The 22,447-nt window shown below is 41.0% G+C and overlaps 1 protein-coding gene across 2 annotated transcripts in view; it reads right to left on the reverse strand.

The window, feature by feature from the left end:
* Window positions 1-1,230: 1,230 nt before the first annotated feature.
* Window positions 1,231-22,447, reverse strand: part of cacng8b (calcium channel, voltage-dependent, gamma subunit 8b) — a 32,977-nt gene continuing 11,760 nt past the window's right edge. Inside the window, exons 2-6 of one of the 2 annotated variants that reach the window (XM_034697112.1) lie at window positions 15,499-15,792; window positions 13,355-13,579; window positions 7,172-7,255; window positions 4,146-4,286; window positions 1,231-3,853 (exon numbers count right to left, since the gene is read on the reverse strand). In XM_034697112.1, coding sequence (XP_034553003.1) covers window positions 3,060-3,853; window positions 4,146-4,286; window positions 7,172-7,255; window positions 13,355-13,577 — 1,242 coding nt within the window. In that variant the 5' untranslated portion in view covers window positions 13,578-13,579; window positions 15,499-15,792 and the 3' untranslated portion in view covers window positions 1,231-3,059. Of the gene's footprint in view, window positions 3,854-4,145; window positions 4,287-7,171; window positions 7,256-7,565; window positions 7,768-13,354; window positions 13,580-15,498; window positions 15,793-22,447 lie in introns of those variants that run through there. The other variant, XM_034697111.1, reaches the window with a different exon arrangement.

Here is a 22,447-nt window from a genome sequence, read left to right on the forward strand (position 1 = left end):
GTGAAATGAGACTTTAATTCCTCTTTAACTTAGAATAAAAATTAAATCCTCTTTAAAAAGATAAAAAATGACCTTGTAAACACCTAATTCCGAATGAAAATGACCATTCCGAATTAAACTTATATCCGAAGTAAGTGGCTGGTGTATTCTGATTTTAAATCTGAATTGAATAATTCCTTGATCATGTATACATTCATTTTGCTTTAAATTAATTCCGGTCGTTCTGCGCATGCTCGTTCCCTTGTCCTGTCGCGATGACGCACATATTTCAGGATGGCCGCCCGAAGCAAGCGTTGGACTTGAGCCGAGAATATTTATTTGATAGGAGCCTTTGAAGAAATGGATATCATGAAAAGATTTGATGGACGGAAGCATAAAAATGTGGACCTTTTTAAAGCTGTAGCGTCCAAGTTAATTGAGAGAGGTTTCCCTGACAGAGACAGAGACGGCTCCCTTCTCCGGTCCTCTATCTCTCTTCTCCTCCTCAGCTGACGAAAGTGAAGCAGTACGTTTGTGTCGAGCTGCTTATTCAAAACTATAATCAAAATCAAAGCGAAAATTGTACTTATTGTGTGGTCTTCCATGTTGTAACCAAAAATAAAAGAAGCAGGAACTGGAGTCTGTTTTCTTCCGGTAGACGTAAATACATCACGCCCGCCCCTGTCCAATCAGAACCCTTCCCAACCCCCAGACCTTCAGCGGAATTAAATAAAGACGATTAAAAGTGTTTTCCATGTAAACCTCAATTCGGAATTACTATTTCCATGTAAACGTGAAGGAGAATACTTAAATTCTGAATTATTTAATTCTGAATAATTAATCTGAATTAAAAAACATAATGTAACCATGGCTACTGTTAATTTAGTTCCGTTTCTAACTAGTGACTAACCGTAACTAACTTTGTGTGTCTGTTTGGTTCTGAACAGGAAGTAGTGGTTGAGTTTCCAGAGCTTTTATGGTTGTTAACAGCCGCCAGCTACACCTTAAGACATCGCTGTGAGAATGGAAGGAATATTTTGTCCTGACAGCCCAACAATTATGATCAAAATTAGATTATTCTCTAATCGCTTTGTGCGACCTCTTTAACATTGTAACATTTCCATCAGATACATTGGGATGATAACATATCTGATGAAGGCAGCTTTAATTAACGGCTGATACTTAAACACAGATATGTGCTCACTCATCTTTCTCAGCCAAGGGAAACAAAAGACAGCAGTCTGTGAACAGGTCTGTTATTGTTTTTTTATAAACTTCGTGCAATACAGTGTTTAAGTTTATCACACATTTAGATAAACCATAATCATTTGTCTAGATATATCTATTCTCAACTACATACTATTCATATTGCCCACATAAATGCTATCTGTGTGCAGTTTGATCACATTATTCTTTTTCTCAAATGAAATCAAAGAAATGAAAAAGATAAACAAAATGTAGAGAATCTGGAAGCGTCTGGTTGTTTTGTTATTTCTTCATTGTTTCATGTAGCTGTGTGTCCATGGTTTCCACCTGGATCTGCAGTCACTCGGGACGGCTCAGAGGGGGGAAGAGGGAAGGTAGGGGTGTTTACATGTGTCTACATTCTCATCAACATAAACAGATCAGAGTTCAGACTCAGCGGTCACAGGAGGGGAAGCACAGTGAAAAGAATCTTTGGGGAGGTTACGATGTTGTCTCTGTGGTCAATCTTTTATTGGTCGAGTGATAAAAGAGGGGAGCACTGATCATGTGACCAAATATGGGCAGGTAAGGGAGGAGGTGGAAGAAGAGGGGGGGTGGGAGTTGTAATGGTGGCACAGCAAATGAAACCACCCAGTACCAGTCCAGGGGGGATCAAAACACATCATCCAAACCTGCCCCGAAATGCATCTGAACAGTGGTCCCGAAAAACATATCTATCGACTTTACAAATATATGTATGCGTAAATTACAATGTACATGTTTTCAAAAGTTTCTCTTTGCAGTGTTTTTTAAACCCTCAGAACCCACATATACATATTGTATTTTTTGCCATTGAAAATGATGAGTTGCATGTCTCACTTTGGGACTCTCCATAGAAAAAGATGATGAAGTTCTTGCTTTTTTTTTTTTTTTTTTTGCTCAGGCAGTAACTCGAACCTGAATCTGTACAAATGTGTTATTCTATGTCATCTTTTTTCTGCATCCCCCGTCAGAGGTTTCTGTTAATGCCCAAGAACAAACATCTTCAACACGACTATAGCTACAAGTACTACTGTTAACACTGATTAGAATGGAAAGAAGACTAACAGAGGCCCATAGAAAAACTGAGACTCATAATAACGATGAAGTTCGACAGTTTGTCTCAGTCACGCACATTATTGTTGCATTTCTTTCTGTATCAATATTGGAAGACAATTTACAGTATTCAAATCTGACTTCATGTTACAAATGGAAATCATATCATATGGGGATAAAAAATAGTAATAATACAGGCCCTCATTCTCTCACAGATTGTGCACACTCATGCTTGACACCTTGACACAGTTACACACAGCTCACTGACAGTCCCAGCGGCTCTGCATGGAAGAAGTTCACAGTAAAAGTCGTCGAGATCTTAAACCAGAGTGAAAAAAACAAAAACATGAAAATTGTATTTTGATTCCAAACAATATAGTTTGCGAATACGGCTAGCCTGTAATAACGCTAAGAATAATCACAACAACAATTTAACACTAATGATGATCGGTTAAATTATCAGTTATATTGCACAAAAGAAAGAATGTGAAACATTTTCAGAGTAGCCCAAGGTTAATTGTGTTTGATCATTAACAAAATAAATCATTTCTAGCACATTAAAATATCAAAATAGTTTTGTTGTTAAAGTTCATTGTTGTTGTTATTATCACTCTGTTATTACTCTTCTTCTTTTTGCTCTCAGTGAGGTTGAGTCGACTAAATAACAGTGAACATGGAGGGAGAGCTTTAGCTTTTCATTGCTACTTCGTGTTGAGCCTCACAAACACAGAGCTCCTCTCTATCTTCCCTCTTTGATTCCTACCCACTCTCCTTCTCTCCTTTCCTTTTCCCTCCTCTCTCTACACAGGCGTTGTCTTCCTATTGAGGGTGTTAGAGTTACTCTCCCTGTCTCCCTTCAGCCTGTCCAGAGTCCCCATCCCTCGCTCTCTGTCCACCGTGGATGAGGTGAAGGGTGGAGGGCCCGAGCCCACAGAGTTGGGCATCTGCGCGTTGGAGTTGGAAGAATTGGAAGGATTGTGTGACTTAAGTGAAGGTAGCGTACCGCTCATCATCACCCCACCTCCACCTCCATCCTTTGGGAAGCAGTTGTGGAGCTGGTAGAGCGTGGCCCTGTCCACCGTTCCGTACATGGGCGGCAACCCCCCCAGTTTGGGGTCTCGGGACAACGTGTAGAGGGAGATGTCGCCTCCTGCCAGGGCTGTGTGCGAGCGTGAGTGGGGGTTGGGTAAAGTGGACACTGAAATAGGGCCCTGGGAGAGCAGTGCAGAGGGGGGCAGGCCGAAGTTCTTGCCCCCGCCGCCCACAGGTGAGGGGTCTCGAGAGCGGGACGGGTCTGTGGAACGGGACGAGGAGCGGGAACGGCGGCGGAAGCGGTAGCTGGGCAGCCGGAGCATGGCATGTGTGGTGCTCTTGAAAATGTCGGTGCGCGATCGGCAGCGCAGCTCCTTGTTCTTCTCAATGTAGATGTTGACAGCCAGCACCCCCACCATCTCAGCCATGATGAAGGACAGGCCTCCAAAATAAAAGGACCAACCGTAGGAGTACTGCCACTTCTTATCCTCATCCTTCTTAGGAGAGATGTCCCCCAGCGCAGCAGAGATGTACACAATCACACCAATTATGTTACTCAGACCTGAGAAAGCAAAGAAAGAGCCAGTATTTACAAAAGAGATAAATAAACTCAGACAGACCAATGTGCAGTACTAATAAACAAATCTGCCTGACATGATGGTTTGTGACATTCACAGAAAAGGCATCTGCCAAGATGAGGGTTGAACGTAAAAACCTCCATTAAAGTGAGAGAATCGTGTAAACACAACCACACACCGCCAAACAACACATAAAAACTGTTGGGTGAGTAATATTCTCCAGACCACCTCATAAATGCAAACACGCACATCAACAGATACAGTATCCAACATTACCTGCAGCCACAAAGAGAATTCCTGCCCCCAGGATGATGTTCCTTTTGCTCTTATAGAAACGACTAGCAGCGATACAGACCCCTCCCATCAGCAGCAGGATGGCACTGAGGATTGGGAAGATGTTGGAAGCCCTGACTACCCCTACACAGGAAAAAAATAAAGGTTAACAGTTAAAGACTAGTTAGTTTAAAGAGTATTACAATGTTTGAAATTATGAGAGATCTCTGAGACAATATACGTGAACTGTTTTAAGTTATAATCCTTCAAATTCTAATTAAATCAAACCACATTTTTGATACTTTCTATACTCTTGATTTTTTTTCTGAAAGGCAGAAAAATGCTTTAAACACTCTTTGATCACCTGTTAAAAAGGAAACACAATCATGCTTTTGTTTTGTTTTTCCACATCTTGCAGACACACAGTATGGGATGCCTGTCTTGTCGTATCTTGGTTTAATGATGAGACTGAGTTGTTTTTTTTCAAGAAAATATAATTAGATCTACAATGAGTGCTAATCAACTGTTTATGGACTGTGTTGCCTTTGTTATCATTGTCTGTATATAAACATGGACATATTTATCTCCTCCAGTTCTACAAAAGGGAAGCCAAATATTTCCCATAGTGGATGCTGAACTCTTGTACATTTAGAGCAACCGGCAACCTCCGGTCTCAAACTATGTAGCCCGTACGGAAGTGTAATAAACTGCAACTCATCGAGAATCCGCTTGAGGCTGGCTGCAGAAACACCGGAAACCACATAGACACCATTTCAAAAAAGACGATATTTGCAGCATTAATAAACATGTTTACAGCCTGGTTAAAAAAATGTCTCGGCTCTACGAAGCTAATTTCTCTAAGTTCTGCATTTACAATATGGCTGCCACCGTCGATTTGCTTCATAACAGCGCTCAGGAACACATGGGTGACATCACGGATACTACGTCCATTATTTATACAGTCTATGATTTAGAGCCACACATTAGGGTTTGGCTCATAGAGCCACTGTCTCGCAGTCTCAGCCCTGCCGCTAACCAAAACATGCATTAACTAACCAACAAAACAGCAAAGATCCCTCGTATCAGTCCTGTCTCAGTGTCAGTGCACACAGCGCCGCAGGAGCTACATTGCCAAACAAGGTGATGATCTTGTCATCATTATACCCTGTTTTTATTATCAAGTAACTTAAAAATGATATATTAATAAAGAATTAGTTTTATAGTTTGTCCCATCTGTGACAATGGAGGAGGCAGGCTTTGTGACTTTCACTGCAGCCAGTCAGTGGAGGAGCTCCAAGTGTTTTTGGCTTCACTTTAGGGAGCTGTCATGCCATCCATCTTCTTATACAGTCTTTGTTTATCAATAACAATCACAGACAATTCCCAGCACAAAAGATGCTAATTGCTATCAAGGTTGAGGACATTGTACGGCCAAACATGGAGGACAATGAGCACAAAGAAGAGGACAGTGATAATATGGACTATCTAAACCAGGGGTTCCCAAAGTGTGGGTCGGGATCCCCTGGGGGGTCGCGAAACACAAATAGGGGGTCGTGAGATGTCTTCCAGAATGTTTTTTTTTTACCCATTATAGTAGAAAATATCAACAAAAATAGTAGCTAAACTTGAATTAAAACCTTGAAAATATAAAGTGTAATGAGTTTTCTGCCTTTCTTTGTTGCCAGATGACTCCTAAGTTTAGGGTTAGTGAACAGTTAATTATCAAAAGCATCAGTAGCAGTAGGTTAATTCGTAACAGCACAGGAAACACAGACACGTGCTCATATAGGTAGGCTCATTTTCTGCAGACCAGCTAAATGAAGTCACATTACATCACTGTGAGGGACAGTGGGGGTCTCAAGTCTTTGGCACCTATATTTTGGGGGTCGCAGGCTAAAAAGTTTGGGAACCCCTGATCTAAACAGTCCTCATCAGTATACAACAGCTATCATGAGCTGTGTGTCTCTGGCAGACATAAGCTGCAGCTGGCAGGCAGCTGCTGGGTAGCAGGGGTTGTGCACTACTGTTTCCATTGCAGTGCAAGACAAATCTGCTTCAGTATTTAAACTCAAGCAGGGCTGATGTCATATTTGCTGAAAGCCATAATATTTTGTAAATCCGCAGATTAATTTTGTAGTGGCTTCGACTTCAGACTGTTTGTAGTTGTTTTTGTGTACCTTTATCTGCAGTAGTTCTTCATAATGCACAAAATTAACTGTGCTTCCTTTGATTGAGAAGACACATGCATATTAGTTTAAAACCTTGGGTAAACGATTCAGTACTATTTCTGTACTAACAGTAATATGAGTATGAAAATCATAGCCTCTGCTTTAAACAATCAATTTCTACACAGCTTCCCCATTCATGATTATCTGGCCCTGCTACAGCCTGCAAGTCTTTTATAGATCATTAATATAAGAAGCGGTCAGTTAAACATAAATGCAAAGAAAATGAGACCAATTAAAGCTACTCATTTTATAAATCAGATATAATTCATCGTAAGAACATTTAATTCTCATTTTTAGACACAGAGTTGAGTCCTTTTTCCCCCCATGTGGCCCTCAGTGCTTTTACCAAGATGCCAAGCATGCATGCACACGCCAACAAACACACATGCTCACGCACATATTAACGCTCCCCTCTCATCTACAACAACTAGGCCACGGGAGAGAAAATGCCACTTAAATGCCAACAAAATGCCTCTGCACCATAATAAACAGAAAGCAGGCTTTTCTTTATGTATGCACAGGCACACATGAAGCCTATCATAGAGCAGAAAGATATCACTGCAGGGCATTGAGCACAAACTAGGGCACCCCAGCTCCCCTCGTTTTCAGCAACACACTGTCACATGTTTGTTTCTTGCAGAGAGTCTTCTGAGAAATTATCAATAAAAAAACAGAGTTTAAAAAGTGATGGAAGGTTATTTACACTGTCTTTTTGACTATTTCAAGCCTCCTCTCTTTTATTCATAAGCAGATTTCTCTCTCATTCATCATCCATGCCAAGTAGTAGTTTTATTGACTTACGTAGGACGTACTCTGCCCCATCATGGTCAAAGTCTGCATCCTCTGGGAAGTGGTTGATCTGAGAACACACTCCCCTCTTTACTCCTGGGATATGAGAAGAGAAAAAAGGGGTGACCAGACACAACACAAGTCAAGAACTCAAAAATATAACAACAAAAGAGAGCAGCAAGTATCCTCCTGAGGGAAAAACTGACTGACACTTGAGCAACAGTCACGTCTTTGTTGGAAAATCTCTCTCTGAATCCTAGCATATGTTCCAGATGACAAACTCACAAAGACGTGAGAGATATTAGCAATCCCTCCACATTCATGTTAGTAACAACACACACATTAAGTACATATACACATGTAGATAGAAACATTTATGCAAACACACAGGCAGACAGATAACTACCCGCCGGGTCTTGCATGTAGACAGACAGACGAACGGAGGGATGCACGCACGATGATGACAGCACACCACTGTTGTTGATGGATGGACTGTGAGAGAGATGGATGGAAGTGATGGAATGAAGAGACACAGACGGAAGGAGAGACGGACAGATGTGGGGTGAGCTGGTCTCTTTCTCACAGCTCTTATAACGCCACAGGTTGTTCTGTAAAGAAACAGATGGAGGTACAGAGGAGGGGGGGATGTCAGTTGAGCCACAGGAATCAGTGTTATCGTCAGAAAAGGGCTCAACAAACTTCAGGATGTTTTTTAAGGTGTTCAGACATCAGTGGAAGTTACACTTTTTGGAACATTTTCTTCAGTTTTGGAAGCACATGTTCACTAATCTTTCCTACAGTGATGTTCTGCGTGCAAACATTTTGGGCTCTGTGTGGATGTTCATTTTGGTCACACAAACCAATTTCCTCCATGTGAACTGTCGAAGATATGGGCACAATGTTATATGACTGTGAAAAAACAAAGAAAATGTGGGATCTGATAATCTCCTTCTTGAATAAGATATTTAGATTACACCTGATCAAAGATCCTTCCATCTGTATATTGGGAATTTTACCAGACAGTGTTTTATTATCAAAAGGTCACAAACTGTGGTGTCGCCTCGCTCTGATAACGGGATGTAGGATAACATTACGCCACTGGAAATCCACCAGTATGTGCTCTTTTAAAGAATGGATAGTTTTAAGCACAATGGCGAGCTACGAGCAGGTCATTTACAGAGTGGCAGGGAGAGAGGATCTATTTAAAGAAATATGGAGACCATTCCTCATTCACAGGACTGATATAGAAAGCTAACTTAAGTCATAATGTGTCTGGTTAAGGTACATGAAACACATCTGTATGTCCCAGGGTTTTGTTATGTTTTGTTTTTGTGTTTTGTTTTGCCTTTTTGTCAATCTGTCATTTCTAGCCCAAGTGATATTTCATTGCCAGGCTTTTTATGTTATTTTTGTCTTTGTGTAAGAAAAAACAAAGGAAAACATGTGTAAAGGACATTGTACAAGCAGACTGTATTGGAAATGTATTTGAGACATGAATATTTTGTATTCCTTTGACAGCAGTTTAGTGTAAATGCCTTTCAAAAAACATTAATAAAAAAATAAAAAATAAAAAGATATGGGCACAAGAAACACACTGGTGCAAAGGGGTTGCTTTAATTCCCTAAAGTATTCATGGATGTTCTTTTGCAGAAACATAAATCAAACATATACAGTCTCACATTCCCAGTAAAAGCAAAGTGTGCCTGCACCTGGCTCATCACTGTTTATACAGCAGAATTAAGCCATTATATAAACACACCTGGCATGGGTCACTAGTCTGTGTAACAGAAAAACACTAATATTTACCTGAGGAGTACAAGTGCTGCTGCTCATCTGTGTGCGTAACAAGCAGCTGCAAAGTACCACGTGAACCCAATGCAGATGCAACCTTTATTTCTCAATAATTTGCCCTTTAAATACCAGGACAATACTGTGCCAGAGATTTGGGCCATCTTTTTTTGGCTTAGTGGTGCAAACACTTTCTGCATCCTAAAGATAACCAAGCACCACCTTTAAGCTCAGGCACACCTGATGTCAAGAACAACACACCTGAGGGTGATTGGATGGGCATAAGTATATTTGCTCCTTACACAATGTAAGAGTGTGAAAATGAAAACTGCATCTGTAGAAAATAGCAATAACACTTGTGCAATGCTAAGCACAGCTTTGTGCCAAGCACCCTGCATCTCTATCAGCTAGTCCTCCTATAGTACATAGAATTCTACTGAGAGGACACATAAGGTAGCTTGTTCTGTCTTCTTCTCTACTTCTTTTGCTACATCAGTGCACAAGGCAGAGGAATGAAGAGATTAAAAACACTCTACAAATTGTGTCAGCCTCAATGTACCCTAGTTGCATCTGAGAAAGTGAAAAGAGGTTAACAAGCTAGCAGAGTTACCGACATCTAATGGAACAATTCAGGCATGCACCAATGTAAAGATTGAAGATCAGCCCTATCAGCCATGACGTGATGTCAGCAGACAGTGTGTATCTGTTGTGTTGCATCAAATGAATGCTGGCAGAGGAGAGGTTTTTATTGAGCAGAAGGAGTCACCTGTTGGACAAACTCTGCTTTGTTTTCATGGTCAGACATGAAAGAAAATGTTGGCAGTGTGGGAATATTACACTGTAATTGAGAAAGATCAGTGATGTGCAGTTTGTAAGACATGTTCCCATGGCATTTTGAGAGGAGGGACTAATATCAAAAATTTAAATATAGCAGATCTCATAGCTCATCTGAAAACAGACAAGGAATTTTTCAAAGAGGTGATGAAAAAACATCGGTGTCTGAATCGGCTATTGGCAACATTGTTGTTTTAAACATGGGAAGTGGTATTAGGCTTGATTTTCACAATCTCTTAGAGTAAATAGTAGGGATGCACAGATCCGATCCTGGTATCGGATACCAGGATAGATCAGACTCAAAAAGCTAGATTGGATATTGGTGACAAGGGGCCGATATATAGTGCTGATCCATATGTCAGATCTATTCATCTCAGCTCTATGCTTTTCTATGTTTACAACAGCCATGTGCGTCTCCTACATCATCAGCGCCGGCCGGGCTGTGCATTTTTGCCGGATGGAGCATGATGGAGGATAACTACAGAGGCTCTGCAGTTTAGCTGCATGTCACGCTTCTTTTGCTAACAACTCCGCCTGAAACTTACAACATGTGCAGCGGTAATGTTTCGACGGATGGCAGTCGCGCTCAAAAATATAATGGGAGCCCAAAGGAGGAAGTTTACGTCAGCTGTAGCCTACTGCAAAGAAGCAAGAAACCTTCTATCCATGGATTCAAAGTGTGAAAAAACAGACAGGTTATTGAATTTAATTGTCATGGATCCTTGAAATTAAGGGATTCCAGCCTCTGGTTTAGCACTTGGAACCCAGGTACAGTTCACCATCAAGTCAGAAAAGCCTGAAGTTGCCAAAACATGATTTTATCCTCACATTAAGGAATAGAGATTGTTAAATCAATACCAGGATCGGATCGTTTAGTATCAGTATCTGCAGATACCAAAGCCCAGGTATCGATATCGGTATCGGGACCTAAAAAGAAGGATCGGTGCATCCCTAGTAAATAGTTATAGGCTAAGGATAAGCAATGAAACAGTTGAATAGAGTATTAATTGATCAAATGTGGAACAGAAAGCAAAAACGTACGTTCTAAAGAGCTGACATGATTGAGCCCGTGCCACTTTAAGTGTGTTTGTATAGATGTGAAAATAACAACACCAACCTCTCAAAGTAGCCATTTTATGAAAACGTATTGTCAAAGCATCCACTTGAAAATAATGAATATATTACATTTAATTAAATCTATTATCTTTAAATGAACATTTATGCATGAGGATCTGTATCGCTGAAGAGCTGACAGAGCTGCCGGGCTGAACAAAAAGGCTGGCAACTTTTGTCTACTGCATATGAACAAAACTCCTACAAATAAAATCTTTGACAGGTTATTCACAGCAGCCCCACCTTCAGTAAACCTGCAGAGGAGCTAGAGTGGAGGACAGGATGCATCTCGCATAATATGCCACCCACCCACGGGCATAAATCTTTCAGAGCTAGCATGTCCTGCATTTCTACCCCAGCTACACCTCACTGCATCACTGCACGGCTACTGAGCATCTTTCTTAGCCCAATACTCCAAAGACATCAAGGATACTTGACCTCTAAGCCATGCCAAGACACTGACATCAGCTTTACTGCAGCACAGTGGGAGAGAAAAGACTGAAAGAGAGGAAGCTACGAGGAGGGGAAGAAGGAGAGAAGCCAGAGAAAGATTAAATGTTTGGGGGGAGAGAGACGGAGGGGCAGCAAGTGGGAGACTGAAAGAGTGAGGCAATAGAGGTTGTGGGTGGGGGTGCACTGCAGCAGTGCTGCAAGGGCTGGAGCTTATCTCTAATTGGCTGCTTTGCTATCAGGAAGCTTGGAGATGAGGACAAATTAGCTTTGTACAATGACCAAGCACAGGATGGGCCTGAATGCTTTATGAGGAGAGCCAAGAGGTTTTCCTGGAGACTGAAGTCTGAATGTGAGCAAAGGCACAGATCGCTAGCTCGCACCACCCCTTTGGCGGTAGCTGCTACACTGTTAACTCCATCCCAGCCTTTACTATGGGGTGTCAGCCAGGCAGTGTAATGTATAATGAATTAGCAGCTTGTGTTGCAGCGACAAACTGAGGATTGAAAGATGGCCACTGCCAGTTTCTGTGGTTTCCTGCCAGTTGGAGTGACAGGACAGTGTGAGTCAGAGTGAATGTGAGCCTTTTGTTTCAGCCACTGAATTAAATGACCACAGACTGAATCAAACAGTGATTAATGGATTATTTTGAATAAGGGTTACACTTCAGTATCATGTAACCATACTGCAGTTATGAAAACTGTTTCCCTGTCACTGTTACACAGTCTAAAAACACAAGTGGATAGGGTATATGATCATGCTAAAAAGAATAACTGAAGCTGCAACTTACTAAGAGAAGTTTTTTACAGCACAAAAACGACTGACACAAATCTGTTTCAAGAGATTCATGATTTTTTACTCCAGGTTAATGAGTCCTGCTCTGCTCAGGTGATAGTAAAATTGACTTCTTGTCACTAGTTGAAGAAAAAGAGTTCAGTATTATAATAAAGCCTAAAAACAGAAATAACTACATTATTAAATGCTGGAGGTAACTCTCAAATAGTTCAACACCAAACCTTTCTCGTGCCTTTATTGCCAGCATGAAGCTATACCAGCTGATTATCTTAGTGTAAAGACTGGAAACAGGGGCAGCAGCTAGCTAGCTTACTTTCTCTGAGAGTTTGGGATTCCCCTTCCAATCATTGATGTTTTTACACTTCAGGTTTGGTACAGAACAAACATTTGAGACTAAATGTGTTGTTACCAAGCGGCAACCTCTGGTCTAAAAAACATGAGTCCAATGCGGAAGGGCCAAAAACTGCAGTTCATTGAGGATCCGCTTGAGGCTGGCTCCGGAAGTACCGGAAACCACATACACATCAATTCAAAAAAGCAGATTTTTACAGCAGATATAAACATGTTTACAGCCTGGTACAAAAGACGTGTATAGTCTGGATAGCTTGTTTCTTGATCAGCACACACTATAGGGGGGGTGAATTTTTTTCTAACGCGGCAATTTTGATGATATTGAGATTACGAGTCTTCCAAAGAGAGGCACAGCTGACTTGGTTCACAGGCGGGAACACTGTAGCTGTTGGCTAGGAGGCTCAAAGCCCGCCTCTTTATGTCACACTGGCTCGACAGCAGCAATCAGAAACAGATGGGTGACGTCACGGATACTACGTCCATATTTTATACAGTCTTTGGTTTAAATTCTTATGTTTGGCTAAGCTAACTGCACACTGGCTTTAGCTTCATGTGTTTAGCTAACTATAAGCAAGAAAGAAAGTCAGCAAACTCTATAAAATGTTGAACTACTTATTCAGTCTTCAGTTCTTTTTTCATTATTTGCTCAACCTCAGGTACCTTCAAGTCTTGAAACAAGAATTCTCAGCTGCAGTTTGGATTCCTCAACCTCTAAATAGCTAAGTCGTAACCAGAGCTACGTCATACATCAGACTTCACTGCACCCTTTACACTGAATTGAACAGCATCAACCAAAGTACCCCAATCAGTCTAAATGGGATACCACTATTAGACCCAAATCTCCTCTAACAACTTCCACCTTACCTTCCAGGCAGCATATTCTCCACAATCCAGAGTGTGTGAGTGCCCCAGGATCCTTCTTGTCCTTATTATGGGGATCATCCGCGCTGGAGTTGGCTGTGCTGTTGCAGATGAGGGCACGGGAGTACAGCCAGTAGTCCGTCCCTATTGCCACCGTCATCAGGCCGAAGGCAGCGAATGCCCCCACGGTGGTGAGAAGGATCTGGATCCCCTTCTCACACACCATGCCTTCAGAGCAGAAGGATAGGAGAAGGAAGCGGAGGAGGAAGGGAGGAAAAAAAAGGGAAAGGACAGGCATAAGGTATGCAAAAGATAGAAGAGAAATAACCTTTATTACTGAGTTCAAGAACAAGGGGAAATGTGTTCACTATCATCAAGAAAGTACAGTTTATTGATAAAGACAGCAAACATTCAGGTGAGATGATGAGGGGCAAGAGGAGGTGATGCAGAGAAGGAGGACGAGGCGGATGTGGGAGGTGCATAAGTGGTTGTGTGATGTGTCCTTGGAGGAGAGTTGGATGACTCTGCTGACTCTGCTTAACAAGGCTGAATTGATGTGAAACACAATAGATCACACCCTCCCAATCTCAATATACTCCATATTCATGACCCTGACACCATTTCCCCTCAGAATGAGCAGAGCTGGAGATGAATACACAAACACGCAACACATACACACACGCACACACACACACACACGCACACACACACACACACACACACACACACACACACACACACACCAGATCTAAAATCAAAACACTTAATATGATGCTGATGAATAGACTTGTTTTGATTATGAGACTAGTATCGATGAGCCTCTGAAACTGCCAAATATGCAACAAAGAGTTCGCTGATTAGGCCTACCTTCTCAACAATCTAATACCATGAAATATTAACCATGAGAGAAAATCTACTTGTTTCACCACAAAATCAACTTTTCTACTGCTCCCAAACAGCCTAAACAGCAAGCTGCACAATAAATGGTCTACTGCAACTACTGCTTTAAGCAGAAAAGAAGAGCTGATTCCAGGTCACTGGAAATCACAAACAACAGTGCAGTTCGAGCAGAGTGTAACCAAAGTCTGCACTAGAAAAACAACATTTACAGGGTGTTTTTTTAATGTGAGATATCCCATCACTTAACCAATGATGTGTACACTTTGCATGACAGTTTTCTAGAGGTTGTTGCATGCAGTATAGGTCTTAAATCAGATATAAATGTTTCTTCACTGCTCCATAACAATAGCCTCCACAGCAAGTTGTGCTTTGTTACCATCAAGGATTAAGTCTAGCTGCAACTTCTGTTTTATAGCCGCATAAAAAGGCTGAGTTCAAGTAGTTTATCGTGTATGTTGATGGGATGAAACAAAATTGCAGCACTATCAGAAAAACAACAAAACACACAGAATGCAGCAGCATAAGTCAAAGCTAGCAAAACGAGCATATTAGCAATATGTTTGAAGTCAAAAATCCTAACACTAAAATGACTATGAGCACGGTTTGAGAGGCTTCAGTTTTACAGACTTGTAACTTTTAAATAATATGTATTTGTATATGTCTTTATTCTTTTACAAAATCAAATTGGTATTAGGCATTGGCTAATAGAAAAAAAGGCTAGAATCAATGTGAGGAAGGAAAAGGTGACAAGTGAACGAATGTAGTAACACAAACATGCATGTTTGAACTAGGGATGCACCGATCTGATCCTGGTATCTGATCTCGGCTAGATCGGACTCAAAAAGCTAGATCACATATCGGTGACAAGGGGCCGATATATAGTGCCGATCTATATGGCAGATCTATTCATCTTAGTTCTATGCGTTTCTGTGTTTACAACAGCCATGTGCGTCTCCTACGTCAGCGCTGGCCGGTCTGTGCATTTTAGCCCGGCGGAGCATGATGGAGGATAACTACAGAGGCTCTGCAGTTTAGGTGCATGTCAAGCTTCTTTTGCTAACAACTCCGCCGGAAACTTGCAACATGTGCAGCGGTAATGTTTCGACGGATCGGCTAGTATTGGTATCGGCAGATACCAAAGCCCAGGTATCGATATCGGTATGGGGACCTAAAAAGTAGGATCGGTGCATCCCTAGTTTGAACTCTCACAAGTAACAATGCATTATTCAAAAAGAGTTGACACTTACCTGACGGCGAGTTTCTATCCTTCGACTCAATTTTGAAATCTTTCTTTTCCTCGTCAGTGAAGAACGTGCTGTCCCCTCACTCCGGACAGCATCCATCGACTGTTTTCACCTGCTCCCCCTCTCTCCTTCTTACACTCGTTTTTCTCTCTTGATCCTCTTTCTTTCTCTCTCTTTCTTTTTCTTTCTTTCTCACTGGAAGGCTGTTGTTAGAGTGGGTTACAGCTTGGACAGTTGTCCCGCTCTCTGTCGGCCCTCTGCTAGCAGGAAACTGGCATCATGGTCACTGCTCTGTGGCTGCAAAAAATAAGAAGAAGACAGAGGAATTGTTTATTTGTCTTTGTTGTCATAGTCATTGAAGCAAACATGAATACAGATGAAAGATGAGGAATGATTAAACTGAAGTCCCTCGAGTAGCTGATTGTGGCTGGCTAACTCATTCCCCATAAGGCCCTATTGGCTGTATTTATGGTACACTGCCCATTTTCATGCAAACCTCAGACTAATATTTTGGCTTATTGTCTATTGCACTAGAAGACCATCCAATAAGTCTCTGCTCCGGCATGTTAGATTCCTGAAAATCTAGCACTAAACCATTTAATCCTAATGCTAGCACGTAAAAGTAATTATCGGTTTCAGCGCGCACAAAACTGTATTTTTTGTACGCATCTAACAAGCGGCAACCTCCGGTCTCAAACTATGTAGCCCGTACGGAAGTGTAATAAACTGCAACTCATCGAGAATCCGCTTGAGGCTGGCTGCAGAAACACCGGAAACCACATAGACACCAATTCAAAAAAGACAATCTTTTCAGCATTAATAAACATGTTTACAGCCTGGTACAAAAAACGACTTGGCTCTACGTAGCTAATCTCTCTATCTGCACACATTGTAGGGGGGTGAATTTTTTTCTAACGCTACAGTTCAGAAGATATTAAGATTACGAGTTAATGTCCAAATAAGGACATGACTGACTTGACTCCCGGACGGGAACACATAGCTGTTGGCTAAGAGGCTCAAACTCCGCCTCTTTACGTCACACTCTGCCTGGTTGGGTTCCGCATTTCCAATATGGCTGCCGCCGTTGATTTGCTTCAAAACAGCGCTCAACAACAGATGGGTGATGTCACGGATACTACGTCCGTACTTTATACAGTCTATGGCCTCTACAAACACATGCACAATTAAGACGTTTTGTTACTGTCAAAATTTCTTGTGTATCTGACTAAAATATCTCAACGACATTTGCAGATACTGTTATGTAAGGGTGGGCAGATATTCATGTTCCTCAGAGGCTAAATCATTTGACTCTAGGGGATTGCAGATGGGAAGTTTTCCGTAGCACCAACATTACCTTGATATTCTCAGCCTCAAGAGAAATGTCCAAATATTAGTCGCATTGGCATAAGTTTGCTACAGTCACGATTAATTAAAAAAACTTTGGATTGGATATCATTTCACATCTTCACCATCATCAGATCAGAATTGAAGTCTGTCTTTTATCTATAAGCAAATGTTTAAACACTACATAAAAATGATGGACTTGCCTAACCAGCTAAATGCAGCAAAACAATCTGGGCAGCATGTGACAGAAGAGGCGTCGTGTGTTAATTTATCAACATCACTTCAAAAAAAAATCTAAAAAATCTAAATTTAAAATAAAATAAACAAAAATCTGTGTCATGTAAAACTATTGTATTTATATTCAGGGCTTTCCAATTTACATTAAAAATGTAAACATGAATCTCAATGAAAAACAAGTGAGTTATCCTCATTAAACCATGATCTGTGAGAATTAAAGAACACCAATGGACCAACTCTTGATTTAAATGGTTAGTAATGGAGTTAAAAATTAGATTTAAAAAAATGTGTTTTAGGATTTTTTGGGGTTCTGACACTTTTGGGTAATTGAATATGCCCCAGGTCAAATTGACCCAGGAACATTATTGCTGTTCCAGAGAAACAAACACAACAGGAGGGTTAAAAACGATTGTTAGTGCCGGTAATGTGAGTGAATTAGTTAGTAATTACTGATCACCACTGTACCTAACTGCAGCCTCATGGAGCTGCTAGTATGACTGCAGCAGCCTTGAGTCTTATTATTTAAAACGACTTTCAATGTTGATCTGTTTTAAAATAGTTTCAGATACATTTTCTGTCTACTGACTTAAAGTATCATCTCTACTTTCCAATCTACGGATGCTTTATTTAACTGCTGTAAAACCATATTTTACCAGACTTAATACAGATTAGCATAATTACAGAAGTGACAGTGTTGCAGGCTAAAGACTGAATGACTCCAGAGCGAGTTGTGCTGCATCTAGCCTGAATAAGAGGAGCAAGAGGGGGAGGCAGAGAGGACCAACCCGACATTGTTACCATAGCAACATTGAATTCCAAAGTCTGGATCAGCATAGAGTGAGAGGGGGGGGGGGGCAAGAGATAGAGGGAGGAAGAGGCAGAGAGCAAAGCAGAGAAGAGAGGGAAGATGGGAGAGAAATGAGGAAGAATACTTCAAATCAGTGGCAGGAGTGTTGACTGAAACACATAGAGACAGAGCTACAGACAGACAGAGATACAGACAGACAGACAGAGAGACAGACAGAGAGACAGACAGAGAGACAGACAGACAGACAGACAGACAGACAGACAGACAGACAGACAGACAGACAGACAGACAGACAGACAGACAGACAGACAGACAGAGAGACTGACAGAAAGACAAACAGACAGACAGACCGACCGACCGACAGACAATCAGGCAGACAGACAGACAGACAGAGAGACAGACAATCAGACAGACCAACCGACCAGTGCGGTCATGCTCTATCAATAGATTTGTGAGTGACTGCAGCAACACAAATGCTCCCAGACACACACACATACACATACACACATAAACACACACATGAATTAAGACAGAAGCGATGGCAGAGAGGACGAGAAGTAGACCCCGTTCTTGGTGCTTTTTCTTGATGAATTAAGGAGAAATGCTATGATAAGGCTGCACACATTACTCCACAAACATTATTAAGCAGACATAATGCAGTGCAGTCAAGTCTGTTAATATTTGATGATGCAATATGGCACCGTGATCAAAATAGGTTACATCCTGTTTGCATTGTGAGAACCAAAACAGAGCCGCCTCAGACACAGAAGAAGGGATGGAAGGAGCGACAGTGCGTTGAGCATGTTTGCGTGTGTTTTACGTGTGTGTGTGTGTGCAGATTTCTTCTCAAGTGCATCTGAGGATGGGTCTAGTCCAATCTTATTGAATCCCAGTAATGTTCCTCTCAGCTCCCCTCTGTTAGACAGTCAGCCTCGAATCTCTGCGTTCAGGCTCCTTATTATGTAAACTGTCAACGACACCACAGCAGTGTAGCTTATTTACACATTGTGGGTTCATATGTGCAGAGAAACTACTGCATGTGATCATGCATGTGTGTGTCTACACGTGTGTGAGTGTGTGGCGTGACCTTCCAACCCTATCAACATACTGCCTTTCCCTGAGGAAAATGTGTGTCCAGAACGGATTACGCTATCTCCAAGGCCTTAAAAATGCAGCAATGTGTGTGTGTGTGTCGCTCTCTGTGTGTGTCTCTCTCTTTGTGTGTGTGTTTGGTCTTTGACTCCAGTATTTAATGAATGACCTTAGCAATACCCTACTAAGTTATTCCCCCTAGCAAAAAGTCCCCTGTGTGGGAGATCATAATTGTCATTTAATTATCCGTAATTTCTATTTTCCACCAATAATTAAGAAAGAGGGGGACGACTTGAACGAGCGCAGTAGAGCGTGAAGGAACTAGAGGGCAAGAAAAAAAAGAGAGTTTAAGTGACTGGGGAAACGAAGGAACTGCACACAAATGATGAAGGGGAAAGAGAGGGTCAAAAAGATGGAGTATTATAATGTATAAAGGGTAGTTTTGCTACACAGGGAGAGGTTTTCACATTTTCTTGACCTAATTACACTTACTTTGAACCTTCCTTTGTGAAACAGTCAACGGCTACATCAGAGACTGAACAGGTGCTCTTTGCCTTAAACTTTTTGAAACCTGATTCCATTAATGTGAAGTTAAAAGTGTTTCATTGTGATGACTTGCTGTAGAAGAGGTTTTGCTTGTAAAAGTGCACACAGAAGGTACTTTCTGTCTGTTAAACCAATGACATGATCAGCCTTTGTGTACTTGTATTTGATCAAGACTGAAAGTGGGTGCTGTTTAAATGACAAGTGGCATTAAATCCGGTGAATGTGGTCTTTTCTAGCCTTAATTATACTGACAATACAGTTATGGCTTCCAATCAAATCATATTGTATAGAGGGAATTATGAATAAAGAACACAGAGGAAGGTTCTGTGCTGAAATACCTCTGTTGCTGGTCTGTGGGTCTACTTTGATTAAAAGTAGCTAGAGGATATTTAGTGTGCTGACTTCTTCACAATTTCAACCTCCGGTCTCAAAATATGAAGCCCATGCGGAAGTTTTATAAACTGCAATTCATGGAGAATCCGCTTGAGGCTGGCTGCAGAAACACCGGAAACCACATAGACACGCACACCAATTCAAAGAAGACGACCTTTGCATCATTAATAAACATGTTTACAGCCTGGTTCAAAAAACGGCTTGGCTCTACGAAGCTAATTTCTCTATCAGCACACACTGTACAGGAGGTGAATTTTTTTCTAACGCGACGGTTCAGAAGATATTAAGATTACGAGTTTTTGCCCAAATAAGGACATGACTGACTTGACTCCCGGTCAGGAACACATAGCTGTTGGCTAGGAGGCTAAAACTCCGCATCTTTACATTACACTATGCCTGGTTGAGTTCCGCATTTCCAATATGGCTGCCTCCGACGATTGGCTTCAAAACAGCTCTCAGGAACAGGTGGGTGACGTCACGGGTACTACTTCCCTTATTTATACAGTCTATGATCTAAACCAAGTTTTATAAACGTTCGGTCTGTGCAGATTTTGGCGCCCCCCTGTGGACAAAGCAGTACCTCTAACATCTTGCTGACCTTGCCTTGTATATGTATGAGTTGCTTTTGATAAAAAAAAAAATGTCCTTTAACAGTCAAGTCCTACTCTGAATCCTAAAACCTGGTTTATACTTCTGCATCGACTGTACGCGTAGCTATGCCAGAGTGGTCTATGCCATCACGAGCACCACATACTTGTGCAGCGCTCTGCAATACTTCGCATGAATGGTAGATGGCAGTGCAATTTCTATTTTAGCCATATTGCCAGTTTCCAGTCCTGCTACATTTCTGCTTGTTTGTATAGGAAAGAATGGCGACTGAATCCAACAGTGTAATGTCAGAGTCCAAGGTGATGAATATTGAGCAGCAGTTGTTCGTACTGCAATTATTGCAAAGAAGAAAAGAAAGGAGACGTCAGAGGAGATTGAATGTACAGCTGCTTAATCACTCTGCAGACCATTCACAGGACTTGCCTTCTGCATTGATTCAACCTGTAGTTACATTTTTCTGCAGGTGCATGTCAGACACTCTGCTTCTGCATAGGTTCAGGAATAAACGAACCTACAACATATGCCACAGAGTAGATTCAATGCAGAAGTACAAACCAGGCTTTACTGTGAAGTATGTAAATAAAGGCTGTTTCTGCAGTATTCTTCTTATCACCTCATCTAACACCCTAGGGCAGTGGTTATGAGCATTAAAACGACTATATAGAAATTATCAGTCTTGCCACTCATGGTCTTGTTTGATTATGTGGGTCATTAAGAGGCATCAATGTTAATTTCAGATTGTTTCATCACCAGCTAAAATCTCCTCACATGGGCTGTCATGTCATAAAAGACAAAAGGTGCTCTGGATAGATTCAGATATTAGCTCATTTCTAACCTTGTACCCTATGGTAGGTTACTATAAGAAAGCATCACTCTTAACTAGTTGAGACTTTTCTTTTTCCTAATGGAGATGAAATTATGAAACTCAGCAAATCACAGGTTTTTGGTGACTTCTTGGTGTATAAAATCTGGAGGAAAAAGAGATATCAGGCTTTTCACCCCATGTTTTTTCTAACCTGACACATGTGAGGGCGACTGCAGAAAACAGCCATTACGTTTCAGTGCTACATAAATGTCTATACTTCATGAAGTCAATGTCCCATGTGATAAATGACATACATTAAAAAAAAACCTCATCTTTATCTCGTGACCGTCCACAATGATGTGAATCGATCTGGAGACACCGTGCCTGACTCACACTCATGCCTTTCAAGGAGCTGACTTGCCTGATGATCAAGGAACTATAAGCAGCAGCAATACCTCTCTCTGTTGCATCATCTGTGCTTTTACAAATAAAAGTTTTGGATGTGGATACCAGTCTGTTTACAGGTCTTGGGAAGTTTCCAAAATGTGTGAGAAACTGTTTTGAGTTTTTGTGTCTCCAGGGAGCTGCATGAAGTCTTGGATATCTCAAAAGTGCGGTTAAAAAAGATGCCACTAAAGTCGTAGTGTTGAAGAGAGAGGTCAGGTTAACAGATCCCTGCAACCAACCACTATTGTGACTGACATTAATTATTGAAGTGATTGATTGTGGACTGACTAATTAGTTAATGTATCTTATTTAGCTATCAGCTGTTTCATTTAACATTAACTCTTTTAAAATCAAAACATGCTGTTGAAAATCTTAATTCTAGCCATATGTTTGTCTTAGCTGTTAACATAAATGCAATGATACTCTCTGTAAATAAAAATGTAAATATACAATGTAACAATTCTCCAAGCAGAATTCACATATTTGTATCTATTTTATTATTTAACTATCACCTAAATATACTTTTTTAATGCAAAACTACCTCTGCACTACTCACCACTGCACTATTATCATATTATCTTTAGTATGTACATATTAGTCATTCCTATTTGTTGTTCTTTTGTGTTTACAGTTGATGTTATTATTATTATATTTATATTTTTCATTTGTAT

The sequence above is a fragment of the Notolabrus celidotus genome, chromosome 12 (assembly GCF_009762535.1).
Source record: "Notolabrus celidotus isolate fNotCel1 chromosome 12, fNotCel1.pri, whole genome shotgun sequence".
NCBI classification, from domain to species: domain Eukaryota; kingdom Metazoa; phylum Chordata; class Actinopteri; order Labriformes; family Labridae; genus Notolabrus; species Notolabrus celidotus.